Below are 27,935 nucleotides of genomic sequence, written 5' to 3' on the forward strand. Positions count from 1 at the left end.
AAAAATAAGTATGGCAACTGATAAGGCTATCATGGCCCTTGAGGGTGAGGTTGCGCTCCCCCTTAGTAAAAACAATGTTATCAAGGTCCATGAAGCTCTTTTTAATGAAATCAAATGCCATTTTCTGAAACCGGTAAATAAAAGGCGGATCTGCACCTATAGAGCAGCAAGATGGTACAATCATGAATGTAGGGTGGCAAGAACATTTTTGGGTGATGCAATCAAAAACAAAAATCTAGAGGTTATTAGGTTAGCCAGGAAGCAATACAAGCAGTGCATAGCAAAAGCGAAAAAAGATTGGGATGAGGAACATTGGAATAACTTAAAAAGTGCAAGTGACCGGAAGGACTCTAGGTTATATTGGCATTTAGTCAAGTGGGGACATGACAGGTTAGAAGAGGCCAGTTCTAATAATGTCCCTCAGGATGCTTGGGTCAAGTTCTTTTGTGATCAGTATGCTTCCAGAGACCAGGCAGTAGATAGAAGATGTATGCCTTCTTTACCAGCAGAGGAGGACATCTTCACTCAGAGCGAAATAGTCACTGCTCTTAACACTGTTCGAAGTGGGCGGGCTCCTGGAATTGACGGGGTTCCGGCAGATGTTTTTTTAAATGACACTGAAAAATGGTGCAAATACATTTATCTGTTAATAAATTTTATCAGCAGAGGTGCAGACATCCCAGTAACCTGGCGGGGTGCTGTAATTATCCCTATATATAAGAAGGGAGATCGAGCTCAGCCTGGTAACTATCGCCCCATCAGTTTAATTGATACTATCCAGAAGGTAGTGGGGCGAGTAATTGTCAATAGGTTGCTAGATTGGATTGATGATAACAACATCTTATCCCCCTTCCAGGCTGGATTTCGCAGGGCAACCAGCACTGTGGATCAAGTCTTCCGTTTCCAACTGATACAGTGGAAGACCGTGGTGCTAGGCGGAGGTAGCCTGTATGCAGCATTTGTTGACCTGCGGGCTGCCTTCGACCTGGTACCTAGGGCTAAACTGTGGGAAGTGTTAGAGACACTAGGTGTCCCTGGGGACCTGTTGACCTTAATTATGCGCTTGCATGAGGGCACCTATGCCAAGATACGCTGGGGAGGGTATGGGAATGACACTGCCGAATTTCCCGTAGAGCGCGGGGTTCGTCAGGGTTGTTCAATGGCCCCTACATTGTTTACCCTTTTTATCAATGGTGTAGTTGCCCGCATGCAAACCCGGGCTGTGGATGCCCCTTCTTTGGCAGGTGAGAAAGTCCCAATTTTAATGTTCGCCGATGATACCTTAATTTTATCAAAAACACCAAGTGGTCTGCAAAAGGCATTGGCAATATTTGATGAGTTTTGTGTTGATCACGGTCTGGAAGTGAATGCGTCCAAGACAAAACTCATGGCTTTTAATCCACATAGAAATTTTAAATCAAATATTTCCATGAGTGGTCGCATTCTGGAACTTGTAAAATCTTTCACTTATTTGGGGATTCTTATCTCCAATGATAATAAGTGGCAACAACATTTAAATATTGCTATACTGAGGCACAAGCAGCTAGCTGGCACTATTATCAAGGAGCATAGGAAATCACTGACAAAACCCATTAAACCTCCCTTGATAATATACGAGGCAAAAGCAATTGGGTCTGCCTTGTATGGTGCGGAGCTTTGGGGGAATGAAAATCTCCAAGAGCTCCAAACATCAGAAAATAAATTTCTTAGGCTGTTAACAGGTACCCCACAGAGCAGTCCGCTATTGCCCCTGCGTTACGAGTTAGGAAGGAGAGAAATTTCGGAAAAGGCTAAATTACGTCCGATCCTATTCTGGCGTAGACTATGGACTACGCCAGAGCTCTCTCATTACGCGGATGGGTTTATTGATGTTATTAAATCTGACCATTATCACAAAATCAGATGGTTTAAAACATTGAAAATTGCACTGTTCAATTTAGGACTAAATGCTCTATGGACCGATCCTGCTGGGGCTTTATTCCCCACTAAGATCGCTTTAAAAAACATTTTTTGGGAACATGTTGCGAATAGGAGCATGTTTAGTACTAATAATGGGACCTTGACTACCAGTTTCCTAGAAATCAAGATGTATCCCAACTATGAAAAGTATTGGGATTACATCACGATCCCCATGGACAGAAAATTGTTATTCCAACTGAGGGCAGGCTCACTCCCTCTTCGTAAATTAACATCTAAATGGAAATCAGGGGGCATAACCACTTGCCCAGTCTGTGGGGTAGGAAATGAAACTTTGGGTCACTTTTTGTTTTGTTGCCCAGTATACTCTGTTCCAAGGCGTGTTTGGTTGGCTCCTATGTGTAGGAACTTAGGCACAAAAAGTAGTATGGTGGCGCTGCGTATTGTAAAATCCACTACTGAAGATTGGATCAATATTGCCATTGCAAAATATTTGGGGTGGGCATGGGTCTTAAGGCAGAGACTGTTGGTAAATTAATCACCCTCTACCAAATTGCCTAGGGACTGCTAGACATATGTCTATTCTCTGTAATTGTTTAATAATAGTTCAGAGATTGCTAAACTACTGTTTACTCTCTGTAATTTTTTAGCTGATCAGAGACTGCTAGATCTTTGTCTATTTTTTTCTAATGATTATTAACGTATCATCGGTTAGAACTTTTAATGTTATGGATCTTAGAGGATTCTCACATTGTCATTACGATTGCTATTCCTCTGGCTTTATTTATGGTAATGATCTTTGCACCTGTATATATGATGTGTCAGAGTTTTATTAATTGTTCAATTTTTGTAGGTATTACGCTTTTTAAAAAATTTTTTATATTGTGTATGTGCTTTGATGTTTATATTGTGTACGTGCTTTGTCTAAATTGACTTTGTAAATTTAATCGCTTTTTACTATATGTTTGTATGTCATGCTTTTATGAGTAAAACTCGAATAAAGCACTTTGAACTGAACTGAACATAATTGTACTTAAGTTTGGATTGTTATTACTATATTTGAAAGGATGCAGAGAACAACTTTTTTTTAATGGAATGGCATAAATTATTGTATTAGTCATGGATTTTAATGTTGTTTACCCTCTATTACACACTGTGGATATGGAAAATTTGCTCTGTGAGAATCCTTGTTTGGCCCTTCAAGGAGAGATAGTATTTTGTTTAGTCAACTGTAATTTTTGTTTACCTTTTAATTTCATGATTGTGTGTCCATGATTGCTTTGTGGAAAAGCTTGCGCTCAGGTCGGTAACCCTGAGCTAGTTACAGTGTCAAGCTATAGGCCTGATGTAAAAGGTCTGATATGTGTAGTATGAAAAGTTATGACAATGGCAGTAGACCTAGCATATTTATTATGAAAAGAATATGTTACACCCAGAAGGTCTTGAACAGTGGGTTGCTTTTGTATTGCGTTACAGTCTAAAGAAAAGTCTTTTGTTCAATATAATCTCACAGATTATTGTAGTAGGCAAGGGTTTTTGTGTTGATAACCCACTCGGTCAATTCCTGAGTGTTGAAGATTTTCCCTGTGATGATTCTTGTTAGAACATTTTGAACCCTCTTGAGAGGGAATGTTATAAATGTATAACTGATGATTTCCAATGTATGCATACTTTAGTAGGCCTCTATTACTGATAGTGTCAAGCCAACGGTAAAGTATATAGGCCATATTAGTTTATTGGAAAGGTTATGTCAGATTCCTAGGGTTTGATGTGCATATAATGAAATGGTATGACAAAGCAAGTAGGCCTGATTAAATTATTGTGTAATGCATGTTCTAAAAGGCATTCAAGGGTGATTGTCATCACACTGTGCTAAAGCCTGTATGCAAGTATTTAATTAGACAGAATCTAGCAGGCTACAGTTGTGGGCAAACGTTTTTGACCCATCTAAAAAACCATGGAGATAAAAAGATTTGCACTATGGTATCCTTATTTGGCTGTATTAGTAGAGATTTTGCATTGTTTTTTGACCACTGTAGTTTTGTGCATTTTCGTAATTTTCTTACAGAATACCGAATGGTTACCTTGGGGGAAAGCTCATGCAAATACAGTAGGTATAAGCTGGTTATCATGACAAACCAATGTTAAAGATTATAGGGCTGATTATTTCTAATTAAAAGTTTTGATAGAGGGAGTAGGCCTGACATACTGACTTTGAAAAAAATATGCCAAAACCTATAGGAAATTACCGGTGGATTGTTGATACTCTGTAAATCCTACACATATGTATTTTGTTACATGCAATCTCATTGATTACCATAGTAGGCATGGGTGTTCGTGCTTGTTATCCTCTTTAACACACCATGAGTATAGAAGATTTGTTCTGTAACACCTCCACTTCCAGATACACACCGACCCCAAGACCACACTCAGAGGCACCCTCATCTACAGACCCCCAGGACCCCGCACACAATTCAGCGAAGACATTGCTGACTTTGTCAGCCCACACACCCTCCCCTCCGATGACTACATTCTCCCAGGGGACCTCAACTTCCACCTGGAAAACAACAACGACAACAACACCACCACCCTGCTAGATAACCTCGCCAATCTTGGACTTAAACAATTGGTGAACACCCCCACCCACTACGCCGGACACACGCTCGACCCAATCTTCTCCTCCAGCAAGCACATCTCCTTTAATCACGTCACGGGACTCCACTGGACTGACCACAGCTGCGTCCACTTTAGCTTCAGAAAGACCACGACCCACCACCACCCGCAACACGTTCCCCGCAGAAGCTGGGACAAAATTACCACCGACCAACTCACCACATCTCTGAACCAAAACCCTCCCGCCATATCAACGGACCCAAATCAAGCAGCCATCAATCTCGCACAGTGGATCTCCCACTGCGCCGACGAACTAGCACCCTTGAAAAACCGTCCCTACAAACCAGGAAGCAAAAAAGCCCCCTGGTTCAACAACGACCTCAAGAACTCCAAAAAGAATTGCCGCACCCTCGAGAAAGCCTGGCGAAGAAACCCAACCACTGACAACATGACCACCCTCAAAAACGCCACCCGCAAACACCACTAGCTGATCCGCACCACCAAGAAATCAGCGTTCAAGGATCGACTGGACAACAGCGCCCACAACAGCAAGGAACTCTTTAGCATTGTCAAAGAACTCACCAATCCCAGCTCCGGCAACAACGACATCACTCCCTCTCAAGACCTCTGCGACTCTCCAGCCTCGTTCTTCCACAACAAGATCGCAGACATACATAACAGCTTTGGCGACCAGCCTACTCCCCTCACCACTGAACTAAAGCCCCCCACCACCACTCTCCGCGCATGGACCCCGGTCAGCACCGATGACACCATCCGCTTGATGAACTCCACTACGGATCGCCAACCGACCCATGCCCCATCACATCTTCAACAAGGCCGACTCCGTCATAGCACCCCAACTCCGGGATATCACCAACTGCTCCTTCAACACCGCTACCTTCCTGGATAGCTGGAAACATGCCGAGCTCAGCGCCCTCCTGAAAAAACCCACAGCTGACCCCACCGAACTTAAGAACTATCGCCCCATCTCGCTCCTCCCGTTTCCCGCCAAAGTCATAGAGAAGACCGTCAACAGTCAGCTCGCCGCCTTCCTTGAGTCTAACAGTTCCCTCGACCCCTCACAGTCCGGCTTCCGAGCCAACCACAGCACGTAGACCGCCCTCATCGCAGCCACAGACGACATCCGAACACTGCTCGACAACGGGGAAACAGCGGCCCTCATCCTCCTGGACCTGTACAACGCCTCAAGAACGTCGGGATACAAGACAAAGCATTGGATTGGATCATCTCGTTCCTCGCCGGAAGAACCCAGAGAGTCCGCCTCCCCCTTTCAGATCAGAGGCCACCGAAGTCATATGCGGCGTTCCACAAGGATCATCACTCAGCCCCACCCTCTTCAATGTCTACATGAGTCCCCTCGCACCCATCGCACGCCAACACAACCTCAACATCATCTCTTACGCAGAGGACACCCAGCTGATCCTCTCCCTCACCAAAGACCCAACAACTGCCAAAACCAACCTACACGAAGGGATGAAAGACGTAGCCGAATGGATGAAGAACAGCCGCCTAAAACTGAACTCTGACAAGACGGAAGTCCTCCTTCTAGGATCATCCCCCTCTGCCTGGGACGATTCATGGTGGCCCCAGGCACTGGGCATCGCACCCAAACCAACGGACCATGCTCGCAACTTGGGATTCATCCTAGACTCCTCCCTCTCGATGACCAGACAAGTCAACGCCGTCTTATCATCATGTTTTAACATCCTACGCATGCTCCAAAAGATCTTCCGTTGGATCACGACCGAAACAAGAAAGACAGTCACCCAAGCACTAGTTACCAGCCGACTGGACTACGGAAATACCCTCTATGCCGGAACCACAGCCAAACTGCAGAAAAGACTTCAACGCATTCAGAATGCCTCCGCTCGACTCATCCTAGACATACCTCGCCAAAACCACATATCTGGTCACCTGAGAGACCTGCACTGGCTCCCCGTCAACAAGAGAATCACGTTCCGTCTCCTCACCCACGCACACAAAGCCCTCAACACTCGCCTGACCTTTTACACCCTCACCCGCCAACTTCGATCGTCCAACCAAGCCCATGCCGCGATTCCACGCATCCGAAGAGCCAACATGGGAGGAAAATCCTTCTCCTACCTGGCGGCCAAGACATGGAACTCCCTCCCCATCCATCTATCTATTTATCAATCTATCTATCCATCTATCTTTTTACATACACACACATACTCTCTATCTATATCTATATCTATCTATATGAATATCTATAAATAAATAGATAGAGAAAAATAGAAAGATAGATATACAGATAGATACATAAGATAGATAAATACACACAGGGACACAGGATCTTTTGGGTAGCTCTCGTCTGCCAACGGTCTGTCTGAGTATCAGTTACACTGTGCTTCCATCCATGACACTGTTCTTCTTTCATAGTTCGCCTAGTATTTATTTGCTTCTCCTCTTTTCATATTGTCTTTTTCTAAAGCAGAAACTACAGCTCCCCAGGCAGTATTAACAAGTCAATTGCTTGCCACTCATTTCATTTGTACTACACAGTATCCCACGCAAACACTTCCTCTTAACTAGGTGACTGTTATGGAATGCTGTTATCCATAGAGTAACACTATTTCACAACTCCTAGATGGCTGTTACATTGGTTCTAAGCATGGCTTCCCTTCTTAAGCTTTATGACAGCATTAGATTATGTATAGTACCACTGCAAGACAGACACCCGCAATGTTTAGATGGCAGCATGGTTTTTAATCTACTTGCATTCTTTTAATTTATCTTGCATTTATTGTTGAGTTTGTGTGTGTTTTATATTTTGTTGTGCCAGAGGATGAATGCACAAATGAGTAAGTGGATGGATGAATGGATGCATGAGTACAAAGATGAGTGACAGAGTGCATGTACAATAACTTATTTAGTGTCTACACTGACATAGAAGGCATTTTCATTTATAAGCAAGACCTAGTGGTATTGGCAACACTTGTTTGAAAATGTATTTAAGAATGAATGTTTACTCACCAAGAAGTAATCTGATGTTCTCACACAGGAGATAACACACCTAGACAATATATTAGTTGCCATTTTATTATGGAAGGGAATATAAACATTTTGCACTTTATTCATTGTCCCTTCATTGTAATTGAAAGTGTGCACATCAATGAAAGATCCACCTTTTGAATCCCTAGCTATGGATCACATTTATATGCATTCACCTGATAGTCAGATCAAGCATGATGAGTTACAACTTGGGAGGAAAATCAATCTTCTGCGAGATAGTAGAGCAAGTGACAAAATTTATATTATCTTTTGAATATCCTGTGCTTACATTCAGCTGAACTCCCAAACTCTTTTATTATCCACAGCTTGATCAGTTATGTTAACTGTATACGTGTTGAAATATCAGAACTAGTTATCCCCTTTTCTCTTTCAGTTCCTTATGGTAGCTGGTTTGATCATGTTAAAGGATGGATGAAGATGAAGGACCAAAATAACTTCTTCATCATCACCTATGAAGAGCTCTTAAAGGTAAAAGCAACAAGCATTTGTAATGCAATAGGTCTCACATTTTGAGAGTTAAAGCTATTGGCATTGTAAATGACAATGTCTTTTACCCTTGTGTTTCGGTTTAGAGTGGGGTGGATGGATGTGGTTTGGAGTAGAATTATGTATGTTGGATTAGAATTGTTAGTTCTGGAATTGTGCACGTAGAGTGGATTTATGTAGTGGAATTATGTGGATAGTAATTATGTGGTATTGAGTGTACTGGAACTATGTGTGATAGAGTGTAAATATATGTTTTTGTATTTTGTGTTGTGGAGTAATATGTAGTAGAGTTTAAGTTATGAGTTAGAGTTATGTGGTAGGCTGAATAATTTTGTGGCATGATGTGGAATTCTGTTGTGTAAATTTGATGAATGTGATGTGTTGTGTTATTGTGTTGTTGACTTGAGTTATGTGGTTGATTGTCGAATTATGTGGTGTGGAATAGAAACATGTAGAGTTGAATTGTGTGGCGTGGAAGTGTGTGGCGTTGAGAGAAATGATGTTGATTAGAATAGCAGTGAAATGTACGAACACATAGTCAGCATGCATTGCAATGCTACAGCATGTCCTGCTTATAAACAGGTATGGTAATTAGGGTAAAATGTCATTATGGAACAGACAGCATTCCCTGATGTTGCTCACTCACTGTTGAACTTAGATGAAGAAATTTAGATCTCTGTACATGGAATTCACAATCTCAAAGCAACTGTGGCAGCTCCTACCAGAATAAAAATACAAGGACTTTATGTAGGTGCTCTGTGCTAATTGATGCGTTCCCTAAAGTAGGCCATTTAAATGGCAGACAGACAGAGACGCTTCAGTAACTGCACAGTGAACACACTAGGTGGGTGATGACAGAAACATTGCTGCTCATCGGGATAAGTAGTTCTAGATGGTGGGAGTCGGTGCTGAAGGAGGAGGGGTTTGTGGGTTAATTGAAGAAAGACACAAAACAACAGACCTGATATTGCACAACAACAGATGATATTTGTGTCTACTAGCTGCTAAACGATTAATGTGTGCTACACTTTATTTCTGCCATATATGTAAATGATTTTGAAAGTTGCAGTCAGTTTCCATCCTATGAAGATAACCCACAGAAACTCTTCCCTGCAGCATGTAATGGTTTGCCCTACGAGCATACTGGGCAGTTGACAATAGAAATACTACTGCATCATGTATATGATGGTGTTCAGCTGTGAGGATTGAACTTGTTTTTGTGTATTGCCATACGGTAACTTTGTGTTACACTACGACCCTACATAGATAATCTAAGATCAATTTCAGTTAAAATTCTTCCCAGCCTATTTGTTTTTCTAAATTATTTGTCTGACTGTTGTGCTTGAGACCCAATCGGCAAGAATGGAGTTTGAGCTGGCAAACAGGGTTGTCTAAACTGTAGCCCCGCTCAAAGATTTCTCCAATGAGAGGGGACTTCCTATCAAGAGGGAGTTGCAAAAGGCGCACAGACCCACCAAACACTGGTTGAAGCCACAGGAGAGGATGATGAGATGGAGAGGTCTGGAGAAGACCTTCCTGAGGAGCCAACTACAGTGAAAGGGGAATGGATGATTTGACCCCTAGAATGGAGCATCTTGCCAGGGCAGGGAGCAGTGTCTCTTTCTGAAGCCTGTCTCCAGAGGAGCTGGCAGAGAGGAGGGAGGAAAGGCGATTCTAGCTGTAGATAGCCAAGTTAAGGATGAAGGGAAGGAAACTGCCCATGGAGGAGAAAACTGAAATGGCCCTGGAGGAGAAGCACTTCTTACTGGCTCACGAACTCAGACTTAGGGAGCTGGACATCAAGGACAGGTAGGTGGAGTCCAGCAGTGATGGTCGCAGCACACCTGCAGTGTCTTCCGGAGGAAAAAGGGTCCGCATCCCCAAGGATCTGCTGCCCAGTTATGTGGATTGGGATGATATCGACAAATGTTTTCTGCCTACGAGGTAGCCCTGAGAGTTCACCAGATCCCAGAAGAGCATTACAGTGGTGGTTTGTGGAAACACATGCCTATATTGGGGTGGGACACACTTCTTATATTAGAGGTTGGGGACCAATCCTGGTACTCCCTTATGAAAGCCATCTTGATTGCTATGCTTGGGCTGACCCATAAAAAGTACCAGCAAAGGTTCAGAGACAATCATAAGCTCCCCAACCAGTCACAGGTGGATTTTGTAAACTACTTCAGCAATGCACTGAATGGTTGGGTGTGAGGAAGGAGGGTTAATGATTACAATGGGTTATAAATTCCGATTTTAAGGGAGTACATGCTCAGTTCCTGCTTTACAGAGCTGTGCCATAACCAGGTTAACAGCAAGCTGACTTACCCTAGGAAGCTTGCCGGGGATGCAAGCAACCCCCTGGGTCAGTACCAGAGTGCGAAAGAAGGTACCTTGGAGTGAACCCAAGAAGGGTGGTTAAGGTTCCCCCACGCAGAGTGAGGGAAAGGTTAAAGGTGACCCAGGCAAGTCCCAGAGTAATGGAGGAGGAAAGGGTTCCCAGGTACTATCGGTTGTACGATGTTACAACGCGATCAAAATGATCGCGGTACATCACATCGCATCTTTTACAATGCAAGTCTTTACCATGACTTGCGCTGTAGGGTGCTGGGCCTGGGAATAGTAAGATTTACTATTCCAACTCCAACCTACGTACAGTAGGGAAGGTATTGGAATAGTAAATCTACTATTCCTCAGTCTAGAGCGCCCTCCAGTACAAGTCGTGTTAACGACTTACATTGTAAAAGACGCGTCGTAATGGCACCGCAGTGTTTTGACCACGGTGTAAAGGTTGTAGACCGTCCTATCTGAGGAACAGGGGAGTGGTTCTGGTGGGCGGTGGGAGAGACATTGTTTACTTCACATGCGTTAAATTGCATGGCATTACAATGCAGTAGTTACAACGACCGTGTTGTTACATTGCATACCATTACATAGCAAGGCATTACAACGACTTTCTGAAGAGGGCAGAAGGTGTTGGATTTCCATCCAACACCTTCCCTGCTGTTGCACAAACTAGAAGAGATATAGTAAATTATACTATTCCTAAGTTCAATATAATCTTATGCGATGTAACTACGCCATTGTTGTTACGACCGCGTTGTATTGGCATACGTTATAATGACATATATTCAGGCAGTGACCCAATGCGCCCCATTTCCAACCCCACTGCTTTGAGTGCTCCCAGGTAGGACATAAGCAGGTGGACCCTGTCTGTCTAAAGTAACCCCCTACTGGTCGGTCCTCTACAGAAGTAGCCAATGTGATCTTAGGGGTAAGTAGTCTGCAAAGGCAGGTCATAGACTATGCCTTGATCTCCCTTAGATGGGAGATAGAACCAGAGGGCCGGCTTCAGATCCCTGAGAGAGGGAGTAATCACTTGCACCAGATGAAAGTCAATGGGATCCCTCATACTGCTCTTAGGGACATGGGAGATAACCAGACCATGGTAGTGGAAAAGCTAGTTTCTCCAGAGCAGTACGCTTGCACCTGGACTCTGCCATCTGTGAGTATACCCTGCCAAGTGGTGCCTCCTAAGTCCTAGACCTTTGGAAGGGGCCCTAATGTGCTTGCCAGTGGAGCCAGGGAATCTGCTCTTCTGAGCAGTGCATGCCCGAGCAGAACCAATGCATCTCCTTGGCTTACCGGCACATCCCTGAACAGAATTGATACATTGCTGCTGCGTGAATTGGACCTCTTGAAAAGACCTGCGTCACTCCTCTAGTCCACCGAACTGATGCATCGCCCTGACAGCATGGCACATCCACAGCCCAGGTCCTCCCACCTCTCCTCAACGCCAGCCTCAACAGTGATGCAGGACACCGCATTGCAGCCTTGCAGCTCCTTGGAACTGATGTGTCACATGCTGTGCACCGCATCCCCGATGCCCGACTTCACATCACAAGCCCTGTTGATGGGATCATCTATGATGACAAAACAGGACCTTGCACCTCAGCCTCACCGCATCTCGGAACTGATGCATAGTTTCGGCTGTGCAACGCATCTTTGATGCGGATCCAAGCAACGTTCCACAATCGAGATTTAAGGTACTCTGTTCAGCTAGTTCAGCAGTGTGTGCCCCTTCACCAGCACATACAAAACTATCCTCCTGACGGACACCTTCCGCTGGGAATTACGGGGTCACACGAACTGCAACACTCCCAACTGCATCTACTTATTGAGATGCCCATGCGGTCTCCAATACGTGGGCATGACCTCCCGCCCCGTGAAAATCCGAATCTCTGAACATAGAAGCAACTTCCGTTGCAAGAAAACAAACACTAAGATGTGCAGACACTACTTAGAACAGAACCACACGGCTGACTCATTGTCCTGGCTAGTTCTTGAAACCTCCCCAGACAGATCCAAGCACAATCTTTTCCTGAAGGAACAGAGGTGGATACACCGATTATCCACAGATAGCCGGGGATTGAATGAGGATATTCCATGGAGCGCTCTGTGAACACGTCTCTGCATAAACATCCCTTATCTGCCTAGCGACCTATGCCTAGTTCAATGTACTTCCTCTGGTTTGCCCCAATATTTGAGACTATGGTTAATTCCTGTGACAATATCTGTCTAACAACACTGAACAAATGCCAGATTAAGAGACCAGACAGAATATGGCTAATTCGCTTACCACTGCACAACGTTGCCACATAGCGATAAAACCCAGGCTATATTTACTCACTTTTTATACACTACCCTCCACTCCATCATGGCCGCCCGATAAACCACCTTAAGCACATGACCTACCGGGGGAGTTCTACTTCCTGTTTGGGATTCTTAGACCACACCCGGTTTGCTACTTAAAGAGGAGAAACACGACCGGCTCTCCACTCTCCGGACCCGGTGAGATGGGTAGGCATTACTGGCCCTGACACAAGCAGTAGAAAGTAAGTGTACCATCTATACAAAGACAACAGTGGGGCTCTAACTACTGGAAAAACATGTATCTAGGGTTACTCCTTACTTTAATACCAGCCCACCCTTATCCTTCCCTCCTCAGCCTCAACCCCTATGGCTTCTCCTTTGATGTCAGACCCACCGGGTACTGTTGACACCCCATAACTCTAACCTTTAGGTGAGTAACAGTATTTCCGATCCCCTGGGTCTGCGATTAAGTTTTAATGGATACTGCTGCTACCAGTTTTTTAACTTGTTTTTAACCACATACTAGTCACTATCTCCACTAGTATGTCACTTTTTCACAGTGTGTTCACGGTCACTACAGGGTCACATGTTGTTACTTACCTGTGGTAATGTTCTCCTTTGTCTCCCCTCTTTAGGCAAGAGCAGGGTCAAACAGGTAGTACAACGTATGTGCTGTATTTAACACTGATACTAATCATTAGGTCATGTTTTTTAGATTGTAGTTTTTTACTAGGTCCTGAAGAATCGCAGTCAATGCACTAGAAGCGAGAAACATGTTGACCACACCACTTGCACTTTAGCCCCGGTCCAATCTGGGAAACCAAAGTTCCCATGAACACCGGCTGCCCTTGATTTTAATTGTGGTAGAGGACCACCAGAATAAAATTGTTTTCCGGTACCTTGTACCACATTTTATCCTCACCCGCACTATCTACTCTGTCCTGGCCCCTCACCCCCACTTCACCCATAGGCAGTTGGATAAAAGATCTCCGATAAAGAGCCCCTCTTTGAGGTGAGCCCGTTGGGCATTGCACCGCCTGCCCGACGAGGAGCATTGCCTATGATGAAGCGTGACACTCGCAAGGGTGTGTGAGGCCATTATATCCAACAAATTGGATACCCAGGGGTGGTCCTCCATTGAGCACTAGCCCTTATACCTTAGTGACCTTCTCCCTCTTTCTTTCTCCCCCTAGGAACAGCCCAGTCATCTCTTTTGTTGTCTTGATATCTGGGGCTACGACTGCGGCCGGACCTTCCATTCTCTTTTCTCTGAATGGTAATCAAAGCCCTACTGGATCACAGTTGATTCTTGTCCTCCCCTACCCTTTGTTACATTCTCTGCACGGCTAACCACCGTGGGGATTCATTGCTTGGCGGGTAAGATTAGTTCATTCCCCCACCTTTTCTATCCTCAGTTAATAACTGAGAGATCCACGGGCCCTGTTAACTTTTTTCAGGGTACCTACACTTTCCTGTTCCTTTTCCATTTACACCTTCATCTCACCTCTCTATACCTTTACCGACACAAGATGGATGGACAAGGATTGAGTTTCGGTGATGATGATGCGGCAGCTATCCATAGATTACCATCCATCCTTGGCTTCGATACAGAAACAGCCACTGGGAGCAACTCAGCGGATTGGAAATCACTCTCCGATATGAAACGAGAGTGGGTTAGAATTACCCTACATGGAGCACTCATGGCTGAGTATTTTAAGGCAAAAATAGCACCTAATGGCCTTATCGTTAAAAACGTCCCAGGATATTCTGGGAGGATGGCCAATTCAAGATCGAATGGTCATTAATCTCTTGGAAGTGTACACACGACCTCCTTATTTTATTGGTCAATACAGCAAAACGATTAGCCGATGAACTGCTCACCAAGATTCAGATTGCAGGAAATGCACTGAAGAGTGCCGGGCAGAATCCAGGCTTCAAAACCAAGCTGGCTGAATTGAACAAAGAAATCTCTGAACATAAAGAATTTCTGATGAAGCAAAAGGTAACCAAGTTACAGAAAGATATCCAGTGTTTTTCTAAAGAAAAGGTCTATCCATATTTAAAGGATGACTACGTCCCTCCGGGGACTAGCTACCTTTCAGACTCCAGTGCCAATTCCTCCAGGAGAGAATCAAATAGTGACCGCAACTCTAGTGGTGATGATTGGCAATCACAACCCCGGAGGGGGAAGAGAGGAGGGGGAAGAGAGGAGGGGGGCGTGGACAATCATTTTACCCACACCCTCCTCTTCAGGGCCCACCGTTTTGGCAATACCCCCAATTTCCATACCCTGTACCACCGTATGCACCCCAGTATCCACCTCAATTTGCCCCCCATGGCATCAACCAGCAGCCTTTTTTAGACAGAGGCAGGGGCAGAGGACGCGGGCGCAAGCGAGGAAACGGGCCAGACAAGAGGGTACAATGGGAGGACACTCAAGGTCAAGGGATGGACACCAGGAGCAAGACAGCACGAAAGTAAGCTTAGTAGTGAATCTTTCTTCACGCCAACTTACTGCAGGTGAAGAAGAAGTGCTCCAGAAGGGACTCGGGTTCGTCCCTACACCTAAGATTGACCACTTCCAACAGAGCTGTGAAATCCAGAAATTTTTCCGTAAGATCAGGTTAAGAGCTTTCTTTGATGGGAGACCACAAGAGATTCCAACTGACTCAGGTCTCCATAACCCTTCGAACTTCACCCCACATAGTGGGATGGTCCCCAATGAAATCCTTATGAGCAGGCTGTGCTCAAAGACATTGGGTCTATGAGACCGAGCAAGAAACACCACAACCTCTCTAATTCTGAAAGACAGATGCTAGATTCCTTAGCCAACGATCAGACCATCACTATTAAACAGGCAGACAAGGGTGGGGCTACAGTCCTAATGGATACCACTGACTATGACACTGAATGTCATAGACAACTAGGGGATAGGCGATACTATACCGCCATCCCATCCAACCCCACTGAGCACCTGAAAACTGCTATCACTGGGCTGGTTGAGTCTGCTGAATGTCAGGAGTGGATCTCTAAAAAGGAGGCTGATTTTCTATCCAAAAAAGAACCCAAGGTCCCCTATTTCTACATCCTCCCTAAAATACATAAGGGGACCACCCCCATACCAGGACGCCCGATTGTATCAGGCATTGACTCTGTCCTAGAGCCTTTATCACAGTTTTGTGACCACTTTCTACAGCCGCTGGTAAAACGAATACCTTCCTACATCCAGGACACCACTGATGTCCTACGCCTGCTGGATAACCTACAGGGGGATATCCAGGTCGATTTTCTCATCACCCTAGACGTGGAGGCCCTCTATACCAACATCCCTCAGAGGGCCTCACTAGGGGTGATAGAGAGAATCCTCAGTGCTGAAGACTGGAGCTCTCCTACGCCACCTTCCTTCATTATGGAATGTGCTACCCTTGCCCTTACGGAGAACTACTTCGAGTTTAAAGGGCAGCATTACCATCAGACCCAGGGGACTTCCATGGGCAGCACTTTTGCCCCCTCTGTAGCCTGCCTCTACATGGCAGACTTTGTAGAAAGACACATCAATGGGCCAGCGAACCCCTACCATCTTAACATCAAACTGTGGAGGAGGTTCATTGATGATATCCTGGTACTTTGGACAGGCACTGAAGATCTATACAAAGAGTTCTTCAGTTGGCTAATAACGGCGTCTGCATCCAAAATTGCCTTCTTGGATCTCACTGTCAGACTGGAGGGGGGTAAAATCGATACCACCATGTATCGCAAACCAACAGACCCCAACAGTTTGCTCCATTTTACCAGCCACCACCCTAAGGCCCTGAGACTGAACCTGCCTTTCGGACAATTCCTGCGGGTCAGGCGCAACTGTTCCAACCTGCCAGATTACAAAACTGAGTCCTCCCTACTATCCAGAAACCTGAGGGATAGAGGGTACCCCACCAGAGAGATATCTAGGGCACGCAAACGTGCACAAAACAACCATAGGGGTGGCCTCCTTGAATACAATACCCGGACGACAGAGGAGGCAGATTTCCTTACCTGTGTCACCACCTTTTCGCCTGCCTCAAACGAAATCAAAAAGATATTCAAACGACACTGGCAAATTCTGAACACAGGCGACCTTAATCTTACCACACCCAGATTTGCCTTTAAAAGGTCAAAGAATATTAAGGATATTCTGGTGCACACTAGACCAAAGAAGGCTGAGCCACCTAAACAAACCACTCTGTGGCAACTACCGCCTGTACGGGGACACTACCAGTGCGGCTCCTGCAATGTGTGCCCCTTCACCAGCACATACAAAACTATCCTCCTGACGGACACCTTCCGCTGGGAATTACGGGGTCACACGAACTGCAACACTCCCAACTGCATCTACTTATTGAGATGCCCATGCGGTCTCCAATACGTGGGCATGACCTCCCGCCCCGTGAAAATCCGAATTTCTGAACATAGAAGCAACTTCCGTTGCAAGAAAACAAACACTAAGATGTGCAGACACTACTTAGAACAGAACCACAAGGCTGACTCATTGTCCTTTCTAGTTCTTGAAACCTCCCCAGACAGATCCAAGCACAATCTTTTCCTGAAGGAACAGAGGTGGATACACCGATTATCCACAGATAGCCGGGGATTGAATGAGGATATTCCATGGAGCGCTCTGTGAACACGTCTCTGCATAAACATCTCTTATCTGCCTAGCGACCTATGCCTAGTTCAATGGACTTCCTCTGGTTTGCCCCAATATTTGAGACTATGGTTAATTCCTGTGACAATATCTGTCTAACAACACTGAACAAATGCCAGATTAGGAGACCAGACAGAATATGGCTAATTCGCTTACCACTGCACAACGTTGCCACATAGTGATAAAACCCAGGCTATATTTACTTACTTTTTATACACTACCCTCCACTCCATCATGGCCGCCCGATAAACCACCTTAAGCACATGACCTACCGGGGGAGTTCTACTTCCTGTTTGGGATTCTTAGACCACACCCGGTTTGCTACTTAAAGAGGAGAAACACGACCGGCTCTCCACTATCCGGACCCGGTGAGATGGGTAGGCATTACTGGCCCTGACACAAGCAGTAGAAAGTAAGTGTACCATCTATACAAAGACAACAGTGGGGCTCTAACTACTGGAAAAACATGTATCTAGGGTTACTCCTTACTTTAATACCAGCCCACCCTTATCCTTCCCTCCTCAGCCTCAACCCCTATGGCTTCTCCCTTGATGTCAGACCCACCGGGTACTGTTGACACCCCATAACTCTAACCTTTAGGTGAGTAACAGTATTTCCGATCCCCTGGGTCTGCGATTAAGTTTTAATGGATACTGCTGCTACCAGTTTTTTAACTTGTTTTTAACCACATACTAGTCACTATCTCCACTAGTATGTCACTTTTTCACAGTGTGTTCACGGTCACTACAGGGTCACATGTTGTTACTTACCTGTGGTAATGTTCTCCTTTGTCTCCCCTCTTTAGGCAAGAGCAGGGTCAAACAGGTAGTACAACGTATGTGCTGTATTTAACACTGATACTAATCATTAGGTCATGTTTTGTAGATTGTAGTTTTTTACTAGGTCCTGAAGAATCGCAGTCAATGCACTAGAAGCGAGAAACATGTTGACCACACCACTTGCACTTTAGCCCCGGTCCAATCTGGGAAACCAAAGTTCCCATGAACACCGGCTTCCCTTGATTTTAATTGTGGCAGAGGACCACCAGAATAAAATTGTTTTCCGGTACCTTGTACCACATTTTATCCTCACCCGCACTATCTACTCTGTCCTGGCCCCTCACCCCCACTTCACCCATAGGCAGTTGGATAAAAGATCTCCGATAAAGAGCCCCTCTTTGAGGTGTGCCCGACGAGGAGCATTGCCTATGATGAAGCATGACACTCGCAAGGGTGTGTGAGGCCATTATATCCAACAAATTGGATACCCAGGGGTGGTCCTCCATTGAGCACTAGCCCTTATACCTTAGTGGCCTTCTCCCTCTTTCTTTCTCCCCCTAGGAACAGCCCAGTCATCTCTTTTGTTGTCTTGATATCTGGGGCTACGACTGCAGCCGGACCTTCCATTCTCTTTTCTCTGAATGGTAATCAAAGCCCTACTGGATCACAGTTGATCCTTGTCCTCCCCTACCCTTTGTTACATACTCTGTTCAGCTAGCCTGACTGAGTCCCTGTAGCCAGAACACACTCCACCATGGTCAGCCTGAACTTGTGACTTTGTCCTGGTGTGGCCCAACCAGATATCCTGAGTTGGTGCTTTGTGCTTTTTGGTGCTATTTTCACTAAAAGCTCTCAAATTCAATATCTCCTGGTTTACTAATTGGATATTTGTTGTTTTGGTCCAGTTATATTTATTAAAAAGTACTCTAGTTTCTTTAATCTGTTGTGGGCTCCTTTTGTGGTGTGTTTTCACTGTTCTACTGTTTGAAGTTTTGCACAAATACTTTACACATTGCCTCTAAGTTAGGTGTGACTCTACCAAGCTACCAAGAGGGTGGGCACAGGTTCATTTGACGTTTGCTTGTGCCTTTCTTTCACTGACAAGGATTGTGATTGCTGCTGCTTAACCGGGGCTTATACCTCTGCCAACCAACAACACAATTTCTTACAGTCCACAAATATCAGATTTATGTTTATGTGTAAAATATCTATACATATAGTACCGATAATATGAAATGAGTTAGTTTGGTTGGATGAGAGGCAATATATAGAAAACAAACATTTAGGCACATGCGAATATGTAAGGACAAGCAATTACAGATGAATCAATTTTGGGATGTCTTTATTCTCTGTTGTGCTTCACAAGGTATGCCCAGCCAACACATTTCACCCAAACATGGGCTTCTTCAGGGCTGTATAATATCATGGTAGAGCGAGAAAGAAGACCAGATGAAAGTGTAGCTGGTCCTCCAATGGTCAGTCCACACTGGGTTCGGTATTACCGGCGTGGTAGTTGCCAGTGACTGGATAGTAATTAATAACATTTTCAAAAGCGGCATTCACCACGTGTTGAAACTCCGTGCTTGGTCGGTTAGCGACGTCAATGAGCCTGGTCGGTAGAAGCTATCCGGTCACTGGCAACTACCACGCCAGTTTGGGCGAAACGCGTTGGCTGTGTATACCTTGTGAAGCACAACAGAGAATAAAGCCATCCCAAAGTTGATTCATCTGTAATTGCCTGTGTTTACATATTCACACGTGCCTAATTGTTTGTTTTCTATATATTGCCTCTCATCCAACCAAACTAATTCTACTTATTTTTTGTGATCTACAAGCAGCAGATCACTTGAGGTGGGCAACAGGATATACCATTGTGACTAGCTTGGTGGTGCAGTCACCTCGGAGCCAGCTGCTTCCTATCTCTTGTTTTGAATGATATGAAATGACTTAAGGTTCTTGCATCTTTCCCTTCTCACAGCATTTCTGATATTTTCTTCAAATCAGTTTGTCAACTTTCCTCATGTTTTCTTCCAATTTATAGTTTTACATGTGATTCTTGAATCTCTCTTCTGAATGCTTTCTGAAATGAGGTACCTCTTCTTGTAAAGAGGTAAACATAACTATGATCTTATTTATTATTTATTTGTGTATTTTATAAAGCGCGCAGCTGCCCCAATAGGGCGTCCCGGTGCTGATAGATCTGGCAACAGAAATCGCGAGATACCTAGTTATAGGCCAAAAAGGTGGGTCTTGAGGGACTTACGGAATACAGATTCTGTCGGACATGCGCGGAGGGGTAATGGGAGTTTATTCCAACGCTGTGGAGCAAAAACTTCAAACGATTTCCCTCCTGATCGGGTTTTTTTAATCTAGGGGTAACCAGAAGAAGTTGGTTATTCGAGCGCAGCGTTCTGGAGTTATGGTAGGGACGTAGGCTAGTTTTCAGGTAAGCTGGTCCTTTACCCTTCATGGCTCGGTAGGCCATAGGCATAGCTTTAAACTCTCATCTCTTGTCGATGGGGAGCCAGTGTAATCTGCGAAGGTGTGTGGTAATATGTTGTCTGGGAGGAACTCCCTCAACTAGACGAGCTGCAGCATTTTGAACGTCCTGAAGTTTGTTACAAAGACCAGCCGTAAGGCCTAGGTAGAGCGCATTTGCGTAGTCGAGATGGGAAGATATCAATACGTGGACCACAGTCTTACGACAGTCAGTAGGCAGATAGTTGATAAGCCTTTTTATTGTTTTCATCTTGGCAAAACAGGAAGCTGCTACTGTCTGCACCTGGGCACTAAAGGAGAGGTGATTGTCCCAGCGAACCCCAAGGTTCTTAACTGAGTCTTTAGGTATGGGGGCTTGACTCAAGTCTTCCGGCCACCATAGGCTGGGTTCCAGGGGGGATGGTGAGTTAAAAAACAGTATCTCCGGTTTTCCTGCATTGAGTCTAAGAGAGTTAGAGTCCATCCATTTCGATATCTCCCTGAGACATAATTTCAGGGGATCGAATGCAGAATCAGTGGGCTAATCGAAGGTGAAAAGAAGCTGAATGTCATCAGCATAGCAGGTAGATTTAACACTGGTCTGTGCAATCATTTCGGCAAGGGGGGTGAAATAGACATTAAAGAGTAGCGGGCTCAGGGAAGAACGCTGGGTAGCTCCCCATTTAAGTGGTCTGATGAAAGATGAATAAGGGGGGGTATATACCTGCTGAGTACGATCAGATAGAAAAGAAGAGATCCACTTCAGCACGGTACTGCCTATGCCCAGGGCCCTTAACCTCTTCAGCAGAATCTTATGAGAGACGGTGTCAAATGCTGCTGAAAGATCCAGCAGCACTAACACCGCCCTCGACCTGCGGTCCAGCGTCCATCTCACCGAGTCATCCATTTCGATCAGAGCTGACTCCGTGCTATGGCCAGACCGGAAGCCATGCTGAGAATCATGCAAAAGCCCATGAGACTCTATGTAATTGGCAAGCTGAGAGTGAGCCAATTTTTCCAGGATCTTTGCAGGGGCTGAAAGAAGGGATATTGGCCTGTAATTACTTGGGTTGTCTGGATCTGCGTTGGGCTTTTTCAGAATGGGAACCAAGGAGGCATGCTTCCATTTATCCGGAAACCTACCCGTTCTCAAGGAGTCATTCCAAACGGAGTTAAGGAAAGGATTGAGAAGAACAGCCAGAACCTTATATTGCTTCGCCGGCCAGGGATCATTAGTAGACCCAGATTTACATTTAAGTAATTCTACAAGGGTGTCTTCTTCTGAGAGATCTGCAAATTCTAAGAAGACGGGGGACAGCAGGTTCGGAATAATCAATTCCTCCTCCAATCCTGAGGAGTTGGTTTTGGGGAAGGAGGCATATATAGTTTCTATTTTTTCTTCAAAAAATTCCGATAATTTATCACAGAGAGACTGGGAGGCAGGCTGGCTCCGAGTCATCGCTTGAGGGTCCGTAAAGGATCTAACAATGCTGAAAATCTCCTTGGCGCCAATACTGGCTTTCTTGATTCTAGTGGCCAGATAGGCCCTTTTATGCTCCACAATCAATCTGCGGTATTCCTTGAGGGCCGTCCTGTAAATAGCTTTACTTTCCAGGGAATACTTCTGCCTCCAAGCTCGTTCCAGGGCTTTACACAAGGCTTTTTTCTGATGAAGATCGTCAGAGTACCAGGGGACTGTGGGTGCTAACCTATAGGTTTTAATAGGCTTCAAAAGGGCCAATGTCTCCATGGCCTGACTAATCCAGACATCCAGATTGGCAATACGCATGTCCAAATCTGAAACTGGACTAGGCTGAGAGTTTATTAAGCGTTCCTGGAGTGATTCCAGAGTAATACGGCTCCAATTTCTGCCTGTTGCCTTAGGAATCTACGGGTCTATCGGAGTGAGATATATTGATCACAAAAGGGATGAGGTAATGATCAGACCAGATCACTGGTACAGGGTTAGCTACTTGGATGTTTGTTTGTCAGATTGGAACAAATCAGGTCCAATGTGTGACCAGCTTTATGTGTCGGTAGCTCCACCTTTTGGACTAAACTGCATGCCGCTAGCGTGGAAATGAGGCTTTTACTGTGAGGGCAAGACTCAATTTCCACATGTAGATTAAAGTCCCCTAAAGCTGTAAAATTAGCATAACGTGAGCTAGCCTGGATGATGTAATCCACCAAGGCAGGCAGATGTGAAGTGCTAGAGTTAGGAGGGCGATAAATCAGTAATCCTGAGCAGGAAATTGAGGGGGATATCTTAATGCAAAAAGGCAATCCCTCAATACAGTCAATTTGGTCGTATGAGGGAATTATAGCAGTCCATTTGGATTTATGAATAAGTGCAACCCCACCCCCTGTTTGCCATTGGATCTATTGGTGCAGAAAATACTGTAACCTTCCGGAATAGCTAGAGTGATAACGGGGTTCGTAGTATCTTTCAGACATGTTTCGGTAAGGAAGAGAAGGTCCCAATTGTTATCCTGGAGGGACTGCCAGATATCAGCGGCATGTCTAACCAGTGATCTACAATTGATCAGAGCCCCTCTCAGGGTTATGGAGGAACCTGATCCCTGGGAGATGTTAAATCTCCGAGCGTGTAAGTGGCTGTTCCTTAGTTCGTAATGGGATAGATGGAAATCACAGTCACTAAAGGCATGGTCCGGCTTCCAAATATCTGGTGCAAGTAGGAGGCCGTGAGGGCATTGTGGGGGTCTTAGAGCAAGTAACTCTGAGCGTTTATAGGGAATACCTGCTTTGCTGTTTCAACGGGCAGGGTGACCGGCCCCGGTCACGTCTCGGTCGCGGACGGGCGCAGACGGGCTTGCCTTCGGCGCGCCGCCGGCGCGCCCGCTGTGCTCGCCCACTGCGCGGTCGAGAGAGGCCGGTCATAACAAGGAGGGAAGGGTGGGAGGGACCAGGCAACTGGACCGTCAACCCTCCAGTTCCCCCAGAATGGCGGCGCTGGAGCCAGAGAGCAGAGCCAGAATGTGTGAATGGGGCAAGACTCTGCTGTACCTAAGAGGGTTTTGACCTATCCTTTGTCTCTGCTCTCAGGGACGAGATCTGGAAAACCTCTTTGAATAACCACACAAACTTTGAATGTTCCTAAGGAAAGAGAGGAAAGGGCTGTTATTTTCAACACTTCCTTCTCTGGAGGAGAGGTGAGTTATGAAGCACTAGCCTTGACCAGGTAAAATGCATGTATCCATTTGAACAATGTATTAATTATTTCATATTATCCTTGATGTGGCTTCCTACTTGGGAGTGGCAAGGGTTTTGCTATAGCAAAGAGGTTTCCTACCCAGGGTCCGCTACAAATGGCCAGGGTAGTGAAAAAACATTTTGGGAGGTTCTACTACTCTTTACCCATTGTTCACTCTTTCAAAAGCTTGAAACTCTATTGGTTGGCAAGTCAAACATATTTCCTCAACCCTTGGATTTTCGTTAAGCCCTCAAAATAAATCAACTAGATGCTTTTTCCTTCTGTCCTCAAGTAATATGGTGGCTCAGTGACCTTTATAGTTTCTGCTACTTATTTCTGCTTCTCCTTTCAAAAGGCGCTCCTTGTTTTCTTGTAACGAATTATGTTGCCCTGGTTCAGAGTTTACTGGACTGGGAAGAGTCTGTGTTGGGTTCTAATATTTTCACTCCAATGCGTCTAACTCTACTCACCCAGAAAAAAATGGCCAAAATACAAAGTCATAAAACTGAATGTATAAAGAAGCTTTCTTAAGTCTTGGAAGTATATGATGGTAGCTGTTAAAGAACAATAAAAATTGACCTCGATCACCGTTTACATTGCACATGAAAAACGATATCCATAACCCTGACATAGTTATTAGTGAAGCCTGTTCGTTGTCCTATGTTTCTTCTGTATACTGACAAATTATACTTTGCCATTGTATAGTGCAGCACAGTACACTTCTCTTACAGTTAATTCATGTACCTTTAGTGTGCCTTTTACTTTTGTTCAGTTGTAATAGGTTGTAATCCAAATGTTCTACTTGATGAATCCTTCTTAGGTGTTATATTTGATAGCACACGTACCACTGGACAGATGCCTAATACTTTAAAGATGAATGCAACTGTGTCCTTCTTTAAAAAGGGTGATCACACCCTTCCAAGTAGCTCTCGAATGATTTCAAATATATTATATATGCTACATTTTTGCAAGATATTTTGTAAAATTCAATTGGCTCGTTGGCAACACTAGCTTGATACTTATTGTTTAAGCTAAATCAGGCAGGATTTAGACAAGAGAAAGGGAATGCATGGATTGTGCGTCATTCTCTTAGCTGAGAAATACGTGAACATAAAGAGGGTTGGCCAACTCCAGTTCATAGATTTAAGGGTGTATTAATGCCTATTGACCATAACCTCTTGTAACATGAACTTCACTGGTAGAGTGGATCAACCACTGCTGGAGCTGTTTAGAAAAGAACACACAGATAGCTATCAATTATGCCCAATTCTGTTTAGAACACAAAGGTGAACTTACATACATCATCCCTTTTTCAACTGGCATGTAGCAGGGCTGCATGATCATTCTAACTATGTTGGCAATGTGTTTAATATTTAATGGTGAGAAAGTGGGCATTATACATACACCGTGATACCCCAAAGGATGCTTGTCTCGTTTTTAAAAGATTGAAATCTGATTTTGTAAACAGTGTTGCAAATTTGTTTTAACTGCACATGCACTGAACACAACCTTTATAGGGGGTCATTGATGGAAGGCACAACCACATCTCCTCATAATCTTCATCTGTAGACCGTTTCCTATGGACGTCTGCATCTGGCTCCAGTCAAACAAGAACCTAAAGCACTTTTCTCCTCCATCTTGGTGACTGCATCAATCTTTCCATGATATTTGTCACCTCTACTCAGAATCATGGCTACTGCCTTCACCTCCACAATGGCTGTGCACTCTGATGAATCTGGAGGTGCACACTCTAACCTCTTTTACTATTCATGGTCTCTGACTGGGCCTCTCGTAGGCATCCATCTGTCACCACCACCAGATAGAGGGAATAAAAGCTATTAATGAGGTAGAGAAGAAGTAGAAAGATACAGCAACTTCAAAGTAATATTCCATACATCAAGGCAATGAAAGGAAGAGAAGACGGTTCATCCAGTGTCTCCAAGCTATACGCTGGTGTCATAATTCCCTGCTCTCTCATCATAATGCGTTTGCGTTTAACAAAATGGGAAACACTTACAGAGAGCTGGGTATACAGCAATATACTACACCTACATTAGTTTAAAATGCCATTCTTTCATGCCTTCATTTTTTTAAGCAAGGCTAAATCAAATGGCAAGAATATAAGGTTAATATTTAACTGCTTGTAAAAGCAGTTTTCTTGTGCGAACAATGCACTTCTTCCCACCTTTAATGCATCCCAAGTAAAACTACATTTCTTACTTACTGCCTAATTGTCTCTGAGAGATCTGCAAATTCTAAGAAGACGGGGGACAGCAGGTTCGGAATAATCAATTCCTCCTCCAATCCTGAGGAGTTGGTTTTGGGGAAGGAGGCATATATAGTTTCTATTTTTTCTTCAAAAAATTCCGATAATTTATCACAGAGAGACTGGGAGGCAGGCTGGCTCCGAGTCATCGCTTGAGGGTCCGTAAAGGATCTAACAATGCTGAAAATCTCCTTGGCGCCAATACTGGCTTTCTTGATTCTAGTGGCCAGATAGGCCCTTTTATGCTCCACAATCAATCTGCGGTATTCCTTGAGGGCCGTCCTGTAAATAGCTTTACTTTCCAGGGAATACTTCTGCCTCCAAGCTCGTTCCAGGGCTTTACACAAGGCTTTTTTCTGATGAAGATCGTCAGAGTACCAGGGGACTGTGGGTGCTAACCTATAGGTTTTAATAGGCTTCAAAAGGGCCAATGTCTCCATGGCCTGACTAATCCAGACATCCAGAATGGCAATACGCATGTCCAAATCTGAAACTGGACTAGGCTGAGAGTTTATTAAGCGTTCCTGGAGTGATTCCAGAGTAATACGGCTCCAATTTCTGCCTGTTGCCTTAGGAATCTACGGGTCTATCGGAGTGAGATATATTGATCACAAAAGGGATGAGGTAATGATCAGACCAGATCACTGGTACAGGGTTAGCTACTTGGATGTTTGTTTGTCAGATTGGAACAAATCAGGTCCAATGTGTGACCAGCTTTATGTGTCGGTAGCTCCACCTTTTGGACTAAACTGCATGCCGCTAGCGTGGAAATGAGGCTTTTACTGTGAGGGCAAGACTCAATTTCCACATGTAGATTAAAGTCCCCTAAAGCTGTAAAATTAGCATAACGTGAGCTAGCCTGGATGATGTAATCCACCAAGGCAGGCAGATGTGAAGTGCTAGAGTTAGGAGGGCGATAAATCAGTAATCCTGAGCAGGAAATTGAGGGGGATATCTTAATGCAAAAAGGCAATCCCTCAATACAGTCAATTTGGTCGTATGAGGGAATTATAGCAGTCCATTTGGATTTATGAATAAGTGCAACCCCACCCCCTGTTTGCCATTGGATCTATTGGTGCAGAAAATACTGTAACCTTCCGGAATAGCTAGAGTGATAACGGGGTTCGTAGTATCTTTCAGACATGTTTCGGTAAGGAAGAGAAGGTCCCAATTGTTATCCTGGAGGGACTGCCAGATATCAGCGGCATGTCTAACCAGTGATCTACAATTGATCAGAGCCCCTCTCAGGGTTATGGAGGAACCTGATCCCTGGGAGATGTTAAATCTCCGAGCGTGTAAGTGGCTGTTCCTTAGTTCGTAATGGGATAGATGGAAATCACAGTCACTAAAGGCATGGTCCGGCTTCCAAATATCTGGTGCAAGTAGGAGGCCGTGAGGGCATTGTGGGGGTCTTAGAGCAAGTAACTCTGAGCGTTTATAGGGAATACCTGCTTTGCTGTTTCAACGGGCAGGGTGACCGGCCCCGGTCACGTCTCGGTCGCGGACGGGCGCAGACGGGCTTGCCTTCGGCGCGCCGCCGGCGCGCCCGCTGTGCTCGCCCACTGCGCGGTCGAGAGAGGCCGGTCATAACAAGGAGGGAAGGGTGGGAGGGACCAGGCAATTGGACCGTCAACCCTCCAGTTCCCCCAGAATGGCGGCGCTGGAGCCAGAGAGCAGAGCCAGAATGTGTGAATGGGGCAAGACTCTGCTGTACCTAAGAGGGTTTTGACCTATCCTTTGTCTCTGCTCTCAGGGACGAGATCTGGAAAACCTCTTTGAATAACCACACAAACTTTGAAT

At 44.9% G+C, this 27,935-nt stretch overlaps 1 protein-coding gene across 2 annotated transcripts in view; it reads left to right on the forward strand.

The window, feature by feature from the left end:
* Nucleotides 1-27,935, forward strand: part of LOC144770433 (sulfotransferase 2B1-like) — a 668,739-nt gene that overhangs the window by 433,653 nt on the left and 207,151 nt on the right. For both annotated transcript variants that reach the window (XM_078654944.1, XM_078654945.1), the window contains one exon: nucleotides 7,958-8,052. In XM_078654944.1, coding sequence (XP_078511070.1) covers nucleotides 7,958-8,052 — 95 coding nt within the window. The remainder of the gene's footprint in view (nucleotides 1-7,957; nucleotides 8,053-27,935) is intronic.

The sequence above is a fragment of the Lissotriton helveticus genome, chromosome 7 (assembly GCF_964261635.1).
Source record: "Lissotriton helveticus chromosome 7, aLisHel1.1, whole genome shotgun sequence".
NCBI classification, from domain to species: domain Eukaryota; kingdom Metazoa; phylum Chordata; class Amphibia; order Caudata; family Salamandridae; genus Lissotriton; species Lissotriton helveticus.